The sequence below is a fragment of the Neopsephotus bourkii genome, unplaced genomic scaffold (genome assembly GCF_033783945.1).
Source record: "Neopsephotus bourkii isolate Nb327-2 ecotype Australia unplaced genomic scaffold, CSIRO-AGI_Nbou_v1 NB_1589, whole genome shotgun sequence".
In the NCBI taxonomy this organism is placed as follows: Eukaryota; Metazoa; Chordata; class Aves; order Psittaciformes; family Psittacidae; genus Neopsephotus; species Neopsephotus bourkii.
In genome coordinates this window covers 5,672,291-5,688,831 of record NW_026902065.1, presented here as the reverse complement: position 1 = coordinate 5,688,831, position 16,541 = coordinate 5,672,291, and the positions used below count along the sequence as shown (strand labels likewise).

General features: G+C 44.8%; 1 protein-coding gene across 2 annotated transcripts in view; it reads left to right on the top strand.

Moving 5' to 3' along the window:
- DENND2A (DENN domain containing 2A) overlaps nt 1-16,541 on the top strand; it is a 62,019-nt gene that overhangs the window by 24,765 nt on the left and 20,713 nt on the right. For both annotated transcript variants that reach the window (XM_061371961.1, XM_061371962.1), the window contains exons 3-9: nt 1,453-2,661; nt 3,721-3,848; nt 7,014-7,135; nt 9,527-9,724; nt 11,519-11,612; nt 12,969-13,019; nt 15,899-16,086. In XM_061371961.1, the coding sequence (XP_061227945.1) occupies nt 1,453-2,661; nt 3,721-3,848; nt 7,014-7,135; nt 9,527-9,724; nt 11,519-11,612; nt 12,969-13,019; nt 15,899-16,086 (1,990 nt within the window). The remainder of the gene's footprint in view (nt 1-1,452; nt 2,662-3,720; nt 3,849-7,013; nt 7,136-9,526; nt 9,725-11,518; nt 11,613-12,968; nt 13,020-15,898; nt 16,087-16,541) is intronic.

Here is a 16,541-nt window from a genome sequence, read left to right as displayed (position 1 = left end):
GTGCATTTTAGCATCCAGCCAGACTGATAGTGCTCTGGACTCACAGTGCTGAAGAGGTCTGCTTGATGATCCCTGTCAATGTTTGCGCCACCTGCAGTTGAAGTCTTTAATGATGGAGGCTCTGCAGACTTCTCAGACAAGCCCTGCTGTCCTCACCCATTGCAAGTTTTCCCCAGTGTCCAACCTTGGTTTCTAGTGGGCAGTAGCACTGCAATGCCCTACTCCTTGGGAAAGGCCAGTGTTCTCAATGCTACCTCTTAACTGAAGCATGATGTCACTGCGACAACCAGGAGTTAAAATATCTGTGAAGCTAGAGAAGAGCAGTATCTGGCTTGGGTCCCGTTTCTGCTTAGAAACCCATCCCATACTCAAATTTCACTACAACTGAGGCTGCAATGGCTGCCAGAATTGCTTAACTCCAGGACAAAGCTCAAGGCCTGCCAGCACACAGGGTAACCACATGGATCCTCTTACAAGAGCGCTAAGTTCTGGAAGAGGCACACTTGATACATTCAAGTTAATGGAGCAGTTTTCCAAGTTAAATCTCAGTGTTTGGATCATGGTTAAGTGGGACTAAAGACACAGGTTTGCATCTCAGTAACTACATTGTGTTGTCCGGATACTCTTTCCCAAGCCCAGAGACATGGCTAAGTGCTTTGGTTCAGAAATACTTTGTGTTTGGAATAACAGTCCTGTTTGGAATAACGGACCTGTTCAGGTGGGACATTGTGATAAAATATCACAATATTGTGATATCACACACTTAGAAATCTCTAGAGTAAATGTATTAGGGTTTTTTTTCAGTTTGGACTCAAGCAGCAAAGATGTTTAATCCTTTGCCTGGGTGCATGGGAGCCCAAGCCCATGTACGGCCTGGGATGATAGGGCCATAGAAATGTAATGATAAAAGTACATTCTTTGTGCATTAATAGGCACTTGGGGAACATTTTTATGGACAAAGAGAGATCCTCTGAGGAGGCACTAGAGGAACGGCAGCTGTACGGTATCTTTTCTCCTCTGTTTAACAGCAGCAATTTTGCTGCTGTTGGTCCATTTCACATTTATTTGCATTAGACCTCCTTGGTGCCCTGATGGTGTCCAAATACATCTGAACATGCACACAGAAAAGTGCTGGTGAACCTCTCTCGCTGGTATCAGCATGTCTGATGTACAAAAATTACCTCTCTCACCTGCCACCTACTTCTGGCACAGAGAAAGACTTCATATCAGACTGTGTCTTAGTTGTAACAAGAGGACAGCATTGTGTTCTGGCTAGCGCACAGAGCACCTTTCCCTGAACACCCTCTCCCATAAGCCTGTCTCCGAAGTGCTTCATTTTGAGCATCCTCTACTGTTACCAGCTTTACAAGTAGAGCTTCTGGAATTAATGGACTAACCCAAGGGTGAGCAGTGATGGTGAATGTTTCTTCTCTTTTTGTCTTTGGTGTGTAGGATCAAGCTTGCAGATAAAACTGATACAGCAGCTGTGAAGGAATTAGAAAGACCTTCGTGTGGATTTTTGAGTGAGAGGTATTCTGAAGGTGCCTCTGTCACCCTGGGTTTAACACCTGAAGCGGAACCAGTTTCGTCTGTGGTGAAGAACCCACTGGGAGCCTTGGAGAACTTGATGCTGGATCCAAAGCTAGACTGCTTTCAGCAGAACATGCTTAGTCCCAAAATGATCATCAGTGACCCATCTGTGGATCTGAATGTTAAAGAAAACAGTAAAATCAAGAGACAGATAGGAGGCACTCAGAATATACAGTCACCTGGAAAAATTGGCTTGAGGAATAAGTCCTTCAGCATCAAGGACAAAATTTCAGAATGGGAAGGGAAAAAGGAAACACCGTCTGCTCCTCGCAGAGAGGAGGAACAGGGAGTTAGAGAGGAGCACAGGGTGCCCTTTGTAACTGAGAAGACGAGTGGGGAAGCCCTGGTGACTCGAAAGGTGGAGACCAAGAGATATAAGAACTGGGAACTGGAGAGCAAAGGAGTGGGCAAAGAGAATGAGCAGAAAGCAGGAACTCAGAAAGGCACAGGGCATGCAGCAGAGCGAAAGGGGGAAGCACAAAAGGACAAGGAAGTGGAGTCGAACCCTGGAAAATGCAAGGAGGTGAAAGGTGGGAAGCGGGAGATCCAGAAGGAGAATCTTTCAGTGCTTAGTCAGGTCAAGAAGCTAGAGAAGGCTTTGAAAGATGGCTCAGCAGAGCTGCAGCCACAGTTGCCTGGTACTTATTATTCCCCCCAGTGCTTGCAGGAGAAGGCAGCACAAGGACACACTGCTCCTGAGAGCCACGAGAGCATATGTGGGGCTGAGCTCAACAAAAGGCTTCTTGGGTTGGACTCTGAAATCAGTGAGCCAATTTTTGGGACTCTAGAAGAAGTAAGAACTTCTCATGCAAAATCCAAGGGCTGCGTGATGGAGAATGTGTACACGGAGCCAGGGGTGCCAGAGAAGAAACCCTTCATCAACCCTCTGCCAAAGCCCCGACGGACTTTCAAACATGAAGGGGAAGAGGACTGGGTGCCAGCAGCTAGGAATAAAAGAAACTTACCTCCTCTGCCATCCATTCCTCCCCCACCTCTGCCCTCTTCTCCTCCCCCATCAGCTGTCAGCAGGAGGCTCTGGAGCGGGAAGCACAAGAACAATGCTGACCACAGGTATTTGAGCTCTGTTTCACAAAGGTGTTGGTCTTAATGGTGGAGTCCCACTTTCCCATATCTCTCTGGAAGAGATGGATCTTCCCTGGTCACTCATAATCCCCGGAGAGCATTACTGGCCATGACCAACACTCAGTCATCTCTCTGAAAATGTGTGAGTGGCCAGCACAAACAGCCTCACAGGACAATTGTGAAGGAATAAGTCATGGCAGATTTGGGCTTTAAAGTCACTGTATTATGTGGCTTAACCTTCAAGCCCAAGACCAAAGGGTTTGGGGTTTTGTTTTGTTTATTTAGCAGAAAATCCATTTAATTACAAAATTACTACAGCTGGTCTGGAATGGTGTCTGGAATGATAATGTTTAGTCTCTACCACAGCATTTTCACTGTTCTTAGTAAACCTATGCCTCTAACTGAATCTGATGCGTATATATTCTTCTGAAGTGCTTTCTTGCCTTCCCTCCCCTCCCCTCCCACATGATTGTCACACATTTTGGGGTGGGGAGTGTAAAATGCACAGCTGTTTCTAATACCCTCTGCATAAACTGGCACTTAAAACTTCCTGGCTTAGTTGCAGGAAGGAAATTTAAACTTCACAGGTTTGTTAGGGGAGGACACTTGATTGAGCAATGCAAGAAATCAGTACTCGCATGCAGGATGGTAGAATGGGTAAAAACAAAGAGCTGGTTTTGGACCCCCTATTCCTGCCAAGGGTGGGATCTGTGTTGTAAATGGGACCTCTCATGGCCTCAAGTTCTTTGCAGGGTTGCAGAATCGCTACTTAACACTTGTATCTTCACAGTGTGCTGTTGGCACGACAACCCAGATTATCTGTGGTGTCCCCAAAATGCCTTTATTTGTGTGACTGATAAAAATAACTGATCCCAGTGTTACTTTTTCATGCTTTATATGGGATGAGGCAGTGAAATGTTCTCCATAATTCATTTTGCCAACTGTGTGGCGTGTTGGAGCAGTGAATTAGCTGTTACTTGGTTATAAATGCTGGTTAACTGTATTGCTCTCGTCTTTGCTCCTTCTTCCCTCCCGTCAATGGTGCAGGAAGTCATACGAGTTTGAAGACTTGCTGCAGTCGTCGTCTGAGACCGGGCGGGTGGATTGGTACGCGCAGACCAAGCTGGCCCTCACACGCACTTTATCTGAGGAGAACGTCTATGAAGACATCCTGGGTAGGAGTTTTGGATAGGGAAGGGATTTGTCCGCTGATCACAGAATCACAGAATCCCAAGGGTTGGAAGGGACCTCAAGAGATCATCTGGTCCAACCCCCCTGCAAGAGCAGGGTAACCTAGAGTACATCACACAGGAACTTGTCCAGGCGGGCCTTGAATATCTCCGATGTGATGCTGAGTAACTGAGAAGATGGTTAACAGGCACGCACCGGAGGTGCTGATTAAACTATGTTTATTATCCAAATGCAAACCAAGACATATTTCACACAGATTATTGGCAAGTAATCAGAAAAATAAACAGAATATTTCAAAACTCATCAGCTTCAAAGATGAACCTGAGGGATGTGGGAACAAGCTTTTATTTTTTGCTGGCATCTCTCCTGTCTTTCTTTTCTCCTGTGGACTAGTTCTCACAGCTCTGGTCTGTCCATTGTGGTGAGATTGTCACTGCTGAGATAGTCTGGAAACAGCCTTAAGATCAGTTCCACGGTTCGGAAATAGGACTGTGTGTGGGTCTAGGTACCACTGAAATGAAGAGACTAGGTCCCACAATCTTTGAAATTGAGTTTAATTTCATCCTCTAACTTTGATGGCAGATCAGTGACATTTCAAAGATTATTGTAACACTCTCGATTTCTGAAATGTGTTTAAAAACTGTGAGTTAGATGGTCTTTTATGGAACATAGAAGCATTGAAAAAGCCTTAAGTTTTAGCAGCTATGGGCTGGTGCTGTGTAAAGCACTTGCCTGAGTTTAGCAGAATAGGAAGGTAAAGCTGCATTGCTCTCACCATGCAGCTGTAATCCTACAAAGGTGGTCTGTGTTCCTTGGCATGGGAAGAGGTGTGCTTTCTCAGGAGCATGAGAAAGATCTCTCAAAAGAATTGTGTTCCTTTGGGACTGATGGCAGACAAAGTGATGCCAGTCTGTCCTTTTTGACATATCTGAAGCTGTCGGCCTCATGTTTGCTTTTTTCTTCTTTTTACTTGGGGGGCAAAAGGACAGGGAGTGCCTGAGCAGCTGCTGGTTGTTTTGTGTGGTGGGAGGTCTCAGGAACCTGTCAGCTGGAATAACATGGATAGCATTACAGAGTGGCTGTATGGGCAAATCTATCCATTTAAACACAAGAACACCCCTGTGCCCCAAGCTCGCAGGGAACTCAAATCCCAGGCTGCAATTCTTTTCTCCTTTGGCTCTTAGCTGCAGATATTGGAAGAAAACAAAGTTATGGGTAATTGTCAGGTAATGGGGCATGTTTGTTTTCTTGCTGCACATTTAGGCTTTGCCTGAAGTCAGTGATGTTTAATTGGTTCCTGCAGTCCTGGTGGTGTTACCATGGGAGCTTGGGAAAAGGGACGCGCAGGGATAACTGAAAAAAACTACAGTGTTGTTTTTCACAAGACCACAGGCACATATAATCCACGAAACAAACATGATGTGAGAACCATATCAGTGGAGGGGAAACCAAGACTTCAGCCACAGGACACTACTGCTGACTAGCAGATAGTCATATGTGTCCATCAGGGCGTGCAAACACAAGCATACACCCCATGTCCATATGTGTGACTTGTGGGGGCTCAGCTGCTGCTGGAAGAACCATTCCCTTTCCCAGCAAATTATAGAGGTTCCCTTCATGTACCATATTTTTACCTGTTCACCAGTACTTACCTGCAATATTGAAAATTGTATTGGGCAGATCATTACAAGGTTTATTTGTCAAAAGAAGGGAAACTGTCCTTTCTTTTAAACTGAGGCTAATCGGACGTGCTGCTGAGCAGTTTGAGGATGGGTGAGGCAACAGAACCCAAGCTTGTTCTTTTTTGCTCCAGTCTACTCAGTATGTAAGAGCTGTAAAAAACTGTATTTTTACTACTGAAATTTGCCACTGAAATTAGAAAGTAGAGCCACTTTAAGGAACAGGAGCATGTTTGCTGACAAAGTGGCCGTGCAGCCTTGCTTTGCTGGTGTTTACCTACTCCTCCTTGGTGAATTGAGATTCACCACTGTAGTGCTGCATGTCACCAAGCCAGTGTAGAAGACAGTGTTGGAAAAAACCTTGGGTTTCTCTCCTTGTATGAAGACTTCAGCTGCACTTCTGCCCCGCAGGGCAGGCAGGTAGGAGCGAGGCAGTTATATCCTATAGCCGTTACTGGTCCCTGTTCCAGAGCCCTGCAGCATCACTGACCTCCAGTCTTTGTTCTTAGCCAAGCATTAGGTGACAGTAAGAGAAAGGCAGTTGCTTCAACTCCCAGCTGCAATGGCATTAAAAGATGGCAGTGGAGAGCGAATACTACTTCAGCACTGCTGAAGAGTGAGATGTAAGAAGTTCATTATATGTAATTTTGGGTGTTAAGGACTGGAATGAGTTGTGTGCTTCGTCTCCAGAATCAGTGGAAAGAAGGGGACACTTCTGTGTGGTCATTCAAGTCTTGTGTTTTTGAGGGGATCCTAGGTAAGAATGAGCTGAACGTTACTTCAGAAGGTGTCCCTCCCCAAGCGTCTTCCAGAGAGGACATCCTGACTTTGGATGGCCTAGGTTAAGTGAAGCGAGTTCCTCCCTCTTTCTAAAGTGGAGCCTGTGAGGTTGAGGCATACATGATTGGTAGATGGGTTTGAAAGTCTGTGCTGTGTGATAGACATCAGTGTTCAGAGTGGATTAAATCTTCCTGCAGTCAGCCCAGGAGCAGTGCATCGCTTCAGCCCCCATTAAATGATGGCCAAAGGTCCCTCTAAAGATGGGCTTAAAACAGAAGAGAGAGGGCCTTTATGCTTGCCCTTCAGCCCTCAGTTTCATTTGGACAGTTTTAAGCAGAAGACTGGAAGGAAGGAAGTACAATTTTGGACTGATGTGCCTGAGAACCTCACAGCTCCTCTGAAGGCAGGGAAATGAACTCAAGGACTCTCTGGGTCTGTTCCATTTGTAGTATCTGTGATACGTTTCTATGGCTGCATGTGTCAGTGTCAGGGTTTGGACAGTGTCCAGTGAGCAGCTGGACTTGACTAGGGCTGTGGAGAGAATGAAGCAATTGCAGGAATGCTTGAGAACAGGTCTTTATGTCTGATGTGGGAGGTGGGAGAAGGCCAGCAGATCCCCAAACAGATTTTTATGGCAAACCTCAAAGATTTTCTGCACTTACAACCTCTTGCTATGGCTTTTTGCTGCAGATCCACCATCAAAAGAAAACCCTTATGAAGACATTGAGACCAACAGCCGCTGTCTGGGGAAGAAATGTGTCTTGACCTTCCCAGCATCCCCCACCTCTTCTGTACCTGGGACTCCCACTAAGGTACTTCGATTCAAATGACCATTTCTTCTACTTTGGAAGGTTTTTGGGTGAAATCCAGGTCTTGTATGGAAAAAGTAGGGATTTGCCAATGACTTTCATTGTGTCAGGGTCTTTCCCTTTTTGTCTTTTACCACAGAGTACTGGCGATAAGAGGGGATTTACTGCCCTTTAGCAAGGTAAAAAAAACCAGCATTCCCTTATACAAATGGTTTGTTTCACTTTTTTTCCTACCAGGGCTACCTTTCCCTGGTAGGGAGAAGACCTTCTGCTAACATTGTGCAAGAAAGGTCTTCCTCCCCTCAAAGAGGATATTTAAGTGCTTGGATAATCAAGCCCTGCAGTGGTCTTGGTGCAGGGTCAGTGTGCAGTACACAGTCTGCCCGATGCCAAGGTGAATCTGCAGCCCCTCTTTTGCTCTCTCCTTGATGGGACTGGTTGCTGGTAAGTAATGCAATGCCAGTCCCCTGGTTAGGGGGCCAGTACTAAAAAGGTGCCTTCACCAACAGCACAGCTCACAGCCTGGTGCAGTTTTGCTCCTTGGTAGTGAAACCAAAAGAAGAGGTAAAACACTGACCTGCACTTCTTGCTCAGAGCTCAGGGCTTACCAAGGCCTGCACTGCTGTCATCCTCCTGAGCTGTTTGGTTGGTTCCTGTTGTCTGTTTAGATAGTTCAAGCCTGAAACAGCAGGGACAGTGTGACAGCAGAAGACATCTTGGTAACAACTGGGTTCAGAGTGAATAGCAGGGATCTAAACAGTTTTCTGACCAGAGGGTTTTCCCAGGCTCTCCAAGTTACAGCTATTATTAGAGCTGTTACCCAACATTTTCAGAAATATGAGGTGCAGCATTTCTTGATGTGTTGCTGTTTTGCAACCACCTTAATCAGCAGCTGAGGATTCTTAGGGCAATTGAACATTTAGAAGTTAAAGTTGTTCTGTGGTTCTCAATCCATTCTCCTTGTTGCTAGTTAGTTCTAGAGCATCAAGGGTCTATGTATGAGTGTTGGAATGAAGCTGATTTGCTTCAGAGAGCTTTGCAATCACCTATGCACCCTGATTTCCCACCTCTGCTATCAAAAAGGGGCTGGAGTGTTACACAGGAATAACTTTCAGCATAGATACTGTTCTCAGCAGGAGACACTTGGTAAAGAGCTGGATGGGAGTAATTATATTACACTACAGTGCTTTGATGTCTAAAAGCTGTGACCTGCATCAGTCAGAAAAGAAGTGCTGCAGCTCTCTTGGGTTTGCAACTGCAGTGTGAATCAGAGCCTGGCCAGGCTAGAGACCGATGGGGAATGGGTCTAGACAGACTTTCAGTAGTAGCTTGTAGAGCTAGTGCACTTCACTCAATGAAGTGAGATTCTTCACTGCAAAGGCTCTTCCCAGTCTCATTATAATGTGTGACTTCTCTGTGGGTGGTAGGCATTTTTGTGAGTTGAGCATCTTCTGCCAAACCATGCAGAGACACCTGAGCTGATCTGATTGAGTGAATTGGTCTGGCTAGTTACTCAGCTGAGTGTCTGCTGATGGAGGCAGACCGTTATGCTGCCTCAGCTACAGTGTTGCTGTGACTTACTCAGAATTATCTTGCATACCTCTCCCGCACACTGCTTAATGCCAGGGAGATACATTCTCTATGAGTGCAGGTACAGGGCTCACAGGTGGTGAGACTTCATCTTGTCGTAACTGCTGGGCAATTCTGTAGGAGAAGACAAAAAGAGCTCTTACTGAGCGTATTTCTGGTGAGAAGTGGTTTGCCCTTCTTTATCTAGAGCTGAGCTTTCTGTTTCTCCAATGTTGATTTTGCTTAGGTACTTTAAGAACTTTATTCTGGTACTTAAAGATCTACTGTTGTTCTCTCACTGAATTTACTGATGAGCTAAGGAGGAAACCAGACTCTATAATTGCCTCTTGTGACATTTCTTGTACCCTTATCTGAAATAGTTAATTCTGGCTTCTGTCAAAGACAGCCATACTGACAGTGCATTCTGTCTGGTCTCACTCCTTCTCTGTGCCTCCAGGCTAGCTGCTCCTTATCCTGAATGCTTGTGGTTGGCTGGTTGGTTAGTCTTGTCCTGTTTACAGTCCCAGCATCTGGATTACTCAAAGTCCTGGGAGACTTTTTTTCACACTGGAGCAAGGCTTCCTGGCCAACCACCAAGACTGTATTCTAGTCTGAAATGAATTTGGGATGGTTAAGTTGCTGGTCAAGCTAGTCCTGGTCTAGCATGGTAGCTGGGTGAGTTCCTTGTGTGTGCAGAAATCCACGAGTGTTCTCAGGGCTAGTTTGCCAGCTGGGTGCTGCAGCTGCACCACTGTGACAGTGTTAACAATGAAGCAAAGGCATGTGGGCCACTTCATTCATTCCTTCCTTCTCCTCCATTTCCAGTTGCTTTCCAAGCCCATTTTTTTCCGACAAAACTCAGAACGGAGGAGTTTCAAGCTGCCAGACATACGGAAACTGAGCCGTGATGGGACTGGGTCACCATCCAGAATCAGCCCTCCCTCGACCCCCAGCAGTCCAGATGACACTGTCTTCTCCTTGGGAGACCCTCAGAATGGCAAGAGGAGAAGGAAGATTCCCAAGGTAAATCTAGGTCTTTCTCTCTTGGCTTCTTCCAGGCAGGAATTCAATTATGAGAAGTTTTCCTTAGTTTCCAGTGTGGCATCCCTGCAACATAGCTGTTGTCCTGGCAACTGACTTGACTTGTGTTTAACCCCTTTCCTGCCTGAAGGAGAAGGCTCACTAGCATTTCTACAAGTTCTGAAGAAGTTATTTTTCAGTCTGAGATATCTTGATTGTCAGGAGAGAGAAAATAATAGCAAGAAAAAAGCATTTTAATTTTTGGATGAAAGTTGAAGTTTGTCGGGGGGGAACCAATTAATACTCTTGCAAAAGATGTACCCCATCATATTTCTTTCTTTGCTTGATGGATATGAGGGTCAGAAGTTGTCTGTGTGCTGTGTTGTTGTTCTCTCCTGGCAATCTCTTCTTTGCTAGGTCTGATTCATGCATTGACTGTTCCTAAATCAAGAGAGGGTGTGATGTTGGAAGGGAATAATGAAAATACTGATATTTGAGTAACAAAAAGAGTTCTGTGTAATTAGGAGGGCTCTTTGGAGCAACGTTTCCTACTTTGTATTTGGATACAGCATGACTCCGTTTCAGTTATATTTTCTTTCAGATCTAGCAGGAAGTGTATTCAGTCCAAATGAGGTTCGGCACTAGTCTGTCTACTGAATGTTTCAAAAACACAGTTGCTTGTCCCAGTCTTTGCAGGACAAGCAGAGGCTTCCAGGGACTGTCTGTGGTGATTTTTTCTCAACCCACAGTTTTCAACAGGGGGCAAAGGGATGTGTTTGTGTATTGTCTTTGTTTCACGGTTGCCAGATCTGCGCTCGTGTTTGCATATCTGATTATTGAATGCCCTCTCTCTGTTCCTCCCTTCAGGAATGAGCCAAACACTACAAACATCTAGGGTTTTCTTTCCCAGTGTGCTTACACATCTGTGCATGTGCTTGAGCTCTGTCAGTGTGTTCACACATGCTTCTATGTCAGCTGAAGGGAAGATTACAAGTATATACATTTATCAGACATTGTCACTGAGCAGTATTGCAGAGCAAGTTCAGAACTGAGATTTACTGCGTCAGTGGCAAGATTAGCTTGAGACTTGAGCTGAGTGGCTGGGTGGAGGCTGTACTTTCACAGCAGAGCATCCTGCCTCGCTTAAATATTGGGATTCAGAGTTCCCTGACCAAGTATGTGGTGGGCCTGTCTTGCTTGGAGCTGTCAGAACATGTGTGCAGGGATTCCAGACTTTCTGGAATAGATCTGAACGCTGTGGCCATGTTCTGCTGCTCCTGCCTGGAACCTTGACAAGGAGGCTCAAAGAGGCTTGGGGAAGCCTGGTATGGTCCTCCTGCAATTCCGCTCCCTTTTAGGGATGGATAAGGAGACCAGAGGCATTGAATGAACCACTAAGCCCAGCTATGCTCAACACTGAGATATTCTCTCTCTTGGTCAGCTGGGAGGCCAGGGATTAAAGGATTTGCAAAGAAAAACACTACTATAAAGTACTTCAGCTTTATTCGCTCCCACCCATTTCAGTTTCTTCATCATTCTTTGTACGATGTGTTTCCCCCATGCTTGGTATGAAGGCTTTTCCAGCATAGCCCACAGCAGGTGTTAAAGGCATAAAGACATTAAAGTTTGCTGTCATCCTCCAGCCAGTTCTGCTTTTAAACTTGTGGACCAGGGCATGTTCTCAAATGAAGACTTCCAATAAGGCCAGGGTTGGGAAACAGAGCACTTTGCATGAAGTTCTAACTTTCTTGCCTGGGGAGAAAACTAACCTTGTTTGTTTATGTGTTTGCTGAGCAGCTCGTCTTGAAAATCAATGCCATTTATGAGGCACGAAGGGGAAAGAAACGCGTCAAGAGACTATCACAATCTACAGAGAGCAATTCAGGGAAAGGTAAAAGAACTTTGAATTATCATACATCTAAGACTTTTTGAGGACTTACAGTTTAGGCTGGCTTAGTGATCATGTGATGTTTTTTAGGAGTCCAGAGCGAGATTGAATTGGGGCTTCCACCCTTTCTTTTGGGAACATAAAGGCTATTCCTCTCCCCAAAAGGTTTTCATAAAAGTGGAACTTTCTGTTTTTCTTGCTTAATTTTCATTCCATGGGTTTACATGATAACCTTACAAGTCACATCAGAAATGTCCCCCCGTTTTTGATGTCTATTTCTGGAATAGGCTGGAAGCTTCGAAAAGTTTTCTGTCCAAAAAGTCTGATTTGTTGAGATCAAAATATGTTGCAGGAATGTGTCACTTTAGCAAATGGTCCAATGGAAGATGGTAAATTTTGAAACAGTCTTGGCTCCCTCAGCTTTCCAATAAACAAAGAGCCTCCATTGGAAATAGGGTTTCCAGATTTGACTCTAGGACCATCTCCATCATAGCAAGACTAAGATTTTCAGCCTCCCGCTGTCAGTTAACAGCTTGCTGGAAGTGTTCAGGTACTTCAGAACAATTACTTTTAAGCATCTTATCTCTTTAAAACTTTAAATTACATCTTCCCAACATGGTGCTTTTCCCAAAACACTCTTGATTTCCAGTGAAAGCTGTCCACAGTTGTTTCCCACAATTGCTTGATACTGTTTATCCTATTTTATATAAGACACACACCCACAGGCTGGATGGAGGTGTTTATATGAACCTTCAGGGTTCTCAGACTTCTCTCTACCTCATTTTTATACCCTTCTCTGAAGCATCTACAGCATCATTGACAGAAACAGGCTACTGGACCATATAGACTTGGAGCCTGATTTGGTCTGGCAATTGTTTTTTTGTTTGTCTGCTTGTTTTTATCCCTTGTCCTGCAAATTACTGCCTGTTAATCAGTATTTTGCCTTGGTGGTGTGCTTATTTAGACTTGGATAAAATACTGCTCTGGCATTTTATTCTTTATGCAACTCTTCTGGCTGTCTAAAATTGATTTGGGAGGGGGGCTGGGGGTGGTGGTTCTTTTCAAAATTGCTTAGATTGGGGTTGTTGTTGTTTTGTTATTATTAGTGTTATTACTATTATTTATTTTAATTATTATTATTGTTGTTGTTATTATTATTCCCTAAGTGAGTGGGAACATACCAAGCTTGGTAAGCTAAGTGCCTGTGGTTATCTGCACCCATGAAAAGAGCAAGGCTCTTGGAATCTATACTGTTTTCCCTCTGAAGTTGCCAGGACTGGTTTTCTCATGCCAGTGATAAGAAATGTACAGGTATAAATAGACTTTGCCTAATTCATCTTCCGCTTTTTCTTTTCCTAGTTACAGATGAAAACAGTGAATCGGACAGTGATACTGAAGAGAAGCTGAAAGGTAAGCACATGTGTGAAGAGAGCAAATGGCTCAGATTCTGTGTTCTGCCTTTGGAGAAGGGCCTTCCACTCAAACACAGTGAGAAAACAAAGATCTCAATACTGCAGAAGAAAATCCATGGGCAGACTATAGGGCTCCAGACCAAACATCGGTTTCAATTCCCATCAAAGCTCTTTGCACTGACTTGCCTAGGAGACAGCTTGGACACTGTGAAAATACAAGCGAGGATTTTCTAAGTACACAGTCAAAAATGTGTGACCAGGCTGACAGAAGCAGTACTGCATGGGACAGGGTGCTCAGAAACCCAGGTACACATTTTCTAAGGGAGATAACCCACCAGCCAGACCAGCTAGCTGGGAAAACAGAATTGCAATGTATGCTTTATTGCTAGTTAAACTCCTCTGCACTGGCTGAGTTGGGATAAAGTGCTGCATTGCTTACTTCACTTCAGTAGAGCTATATGGTCTGCTTGTCTCCATAATAACACTCTTCTAAAGCTTTCTTGTGCTGGTAATCAGCCCTGTAGCTGTCATTGCAATCTTCACAGAAGTTATGTGGCAAACTCAAAGTCCTGGCAGAATTAGAGTGCAAGATGGAAAGTTGCTCAGATTCCAAAGCTTCCTGACCCACGTGCACAGCTGAGCTGGGTAGTAGGCCAGTGCTCAAGCTGAAAAGACAGGCATAAGCAGCAGTTGGACTCTGTGTCAATTACAGTGTGTTGTGCTTAGAAGTGCTCATCTTCACCCTCTTTCAGGTTTTTACAACAGAAACCTCAGACTGTGTTCCCTCTTCCACACAAGAACTACTGTATGCTCTTGCTTTCCTCCGCTTTGGGTAACCTTTTACATTTACTGCTGTGTCAGCAAGATCAAGCTGAAAATTGCTGCCAGTGCCTATGTTTTGACAGGTTTTCCAGGTAGCCTGGAGTTTGAGCAGAGATTACATTCACAACTGTCTTGAAACTCGATGTGAAATATAGTCTGTGTTCAGGTCTAGCTGAGAAAGACAGTGCAAGTGTGTCCAGGAAGACTCAAACTCTTGTCTGTTACTGGTTGCCATAGTGAGTCATGTATGTATGTTTCTCTGTAACATCTGTATAACTGCAGCTAGGAAGTGCCTGTAGAGTGGAACCGATGATGACCGTGTGAACTCACCTCAAATCCAACAGCACATGACTGAACAATAGCCAGATCTATCTGAGTGACTGTGTGAGTCTGCATAAGTGTGAGCAGGAGCTCTGGCACTTGCTGCTTGCTCTAGCTGCACCTGTATTTTGCTTTATGCCTTGTTGAACTGTTGACTTCCCAATTTTTAAATAAGAAAGTGAGATGATTGAACAAGTCTCTTTTATCTGGGACTTTCGGGTTTGTATGTTTTACTTAACAGACTAAACATACCAGCCAGTTACGTCTGCTTAGCAAGTCACTGTACATCATCTGAGACACAGTAAATCATCAAACAGCAATCATCAGACTGCATGTCAGAGCCAGCCATAAGTGCTGACCCTTGGAAGGAAAAATGTTCAAAGACAAACTCTGCCATGATGACAGCAGTAAAATCCCGGTATCTTTAGTGGGTTGCACAGAATATAAACAATGCAGAGCTTGAATGAGCTTTTCAGAAGCACTCAGCATTGCTATGACATTGCTCCTTTTGAAGTTTCTGGTAAAACAGAAACCATTTCCGAAAACCTTTGAATTACATCCTTACAGCGAATAGGTGATGAGAGAAAGGAGTCTAAGCTATTTTTCCAGGGCTTTAACTATCCAGGGATTGTTACACTTTCTAAGAGGCATCTCAAGATTGCTGTAAATTACATTGTCTGCAATAGTCCACGAGTGGCACAACTTTACTAGCCAAAAGGTCAAGTGTCCATCCTAAAGTATATACTGTCTTTCAGGAAGCCCAGGCTCCCAAGCAGACATCTTAAGCATTTGGAGTTCCTGCAGTATCCTGGTGGTTGTTGTTTCTGTCAAAAAGTTGCACTGCCACCCGCGTTCACGGGAAGCACAGATGTGAGAATGTGCTGTAGCCTCTGCTTGTAGTTAATTCTTTCTTTTGTAGTAGGGGTAAGGGAGGCATCATGGAGATTTAATTTGGGATGCGACTGTAAAATAAAGCAGGGGGGTGGTCTTACGGAATCTCATCTGGTCTCTTCTCAGCAGGCAGCTTTTCATTACTTTCCGTGCTGGAATGTTTATTGTCCCACAGCTCGTATGTGTTGCAGTTACAGCTTGCTTGGCAGATTTTCTTGTTTTCCTATTGTCTTGGGTGAACTTGTAGAAACATGGTCCTGAGAGATAAAGTTTAGGCACAGGAAGGACTGGCACAAGCCAGCTTTTCTGATTTGCACCTCTTTTCATGTTTCTTTGTTGTTGGCCTACAGCCCAGCCTGTGTTAGTGGAGCTGGGAGTCCCCAGCATTGTTTAGCCAGTGGAACTGTAGCCTGACCCAAATGCTGGTCTTGTAAAACTGTGGGAATTGCTACTCGCAGCCTCCTCTGAACAAAGGTGATCAATCACCTAACTGTGCTGGCTTTGAAAGATACATGTACGAATGCTAGGATGAATGCCCAGACATTATCTGTAACATCATGTCCCGTATGGATCTCAGTTTGGGTTGTCTTCAGCTCTAAAAGCTACCCATGAAATCTTGTCTGCTGCCAAAACTCTTCAGGACTATGACACTCACCAGATAATGTCCCATCTCTGTCGATATTTATAGTGCAGCTTCTAAATGGTTCCCGCCTCTTACTCAGCCACTAATAAAGTAAATACAGTGAGGTGGTGTCAAGGTTACCTGTAAGTCTCTGTAAAGCATTGTGGTGCTCTGTGCAAAGAGCTAGACAGCCTCACAATCTCTAATCTTTTTCTTGATAGCTCACAGCCAGCGCCTGGTGCATGTGAAATCTCGCCTGAAGCAAACCCCGCGGTACCAAACCTTGGAACGGGACTTGATTGAGTATCAAGAGAGGCAGCTGTTTGAATACTTCGTGGTGGTGTCACTGCACAAGAAGCAGGCTGGGGCTGCCTATGTCCCTGAGGTTACCCAGCAGTTCCCACTGAAGGTGCGGTGCCTGTCAGGAAGGTCTGGCTGATACGTCTCAGATTGTGTGGTGCACTTGCACAGCTGGAGAAGCCACAGGTTCTCTGTGCTACCTGTAACCCCTCTGCTGTTGCAGTGTTCAGTGGGACTGAAGACAGAGGGTCTGCAGTCACCCCCTGAGAATTGTCATGACATTCCTCAGTGTTGAAGGAGCAGCTGATTTAGATCTTTTGCTGCCCTTGGCTGTAACTTTATGTAGCTATTCCCTTTTTCCCCCTTTTCTCCATAAAGAAGACTGACACTTGGGAGAAGACACGTGTTCTTAAAGGGAAGGCGCAGCTTTCACCAATAGTCTAGTTCAAAACAGGGAACGAGGAATGGGAGAAACACAGAGCCAGTGTGACAGCGTGTTTGTAAATGGGTTGTAACCAGAGCTCCCCTCAGACTGAGTTCTCTCACAGCTTGCTGGAAGATGTG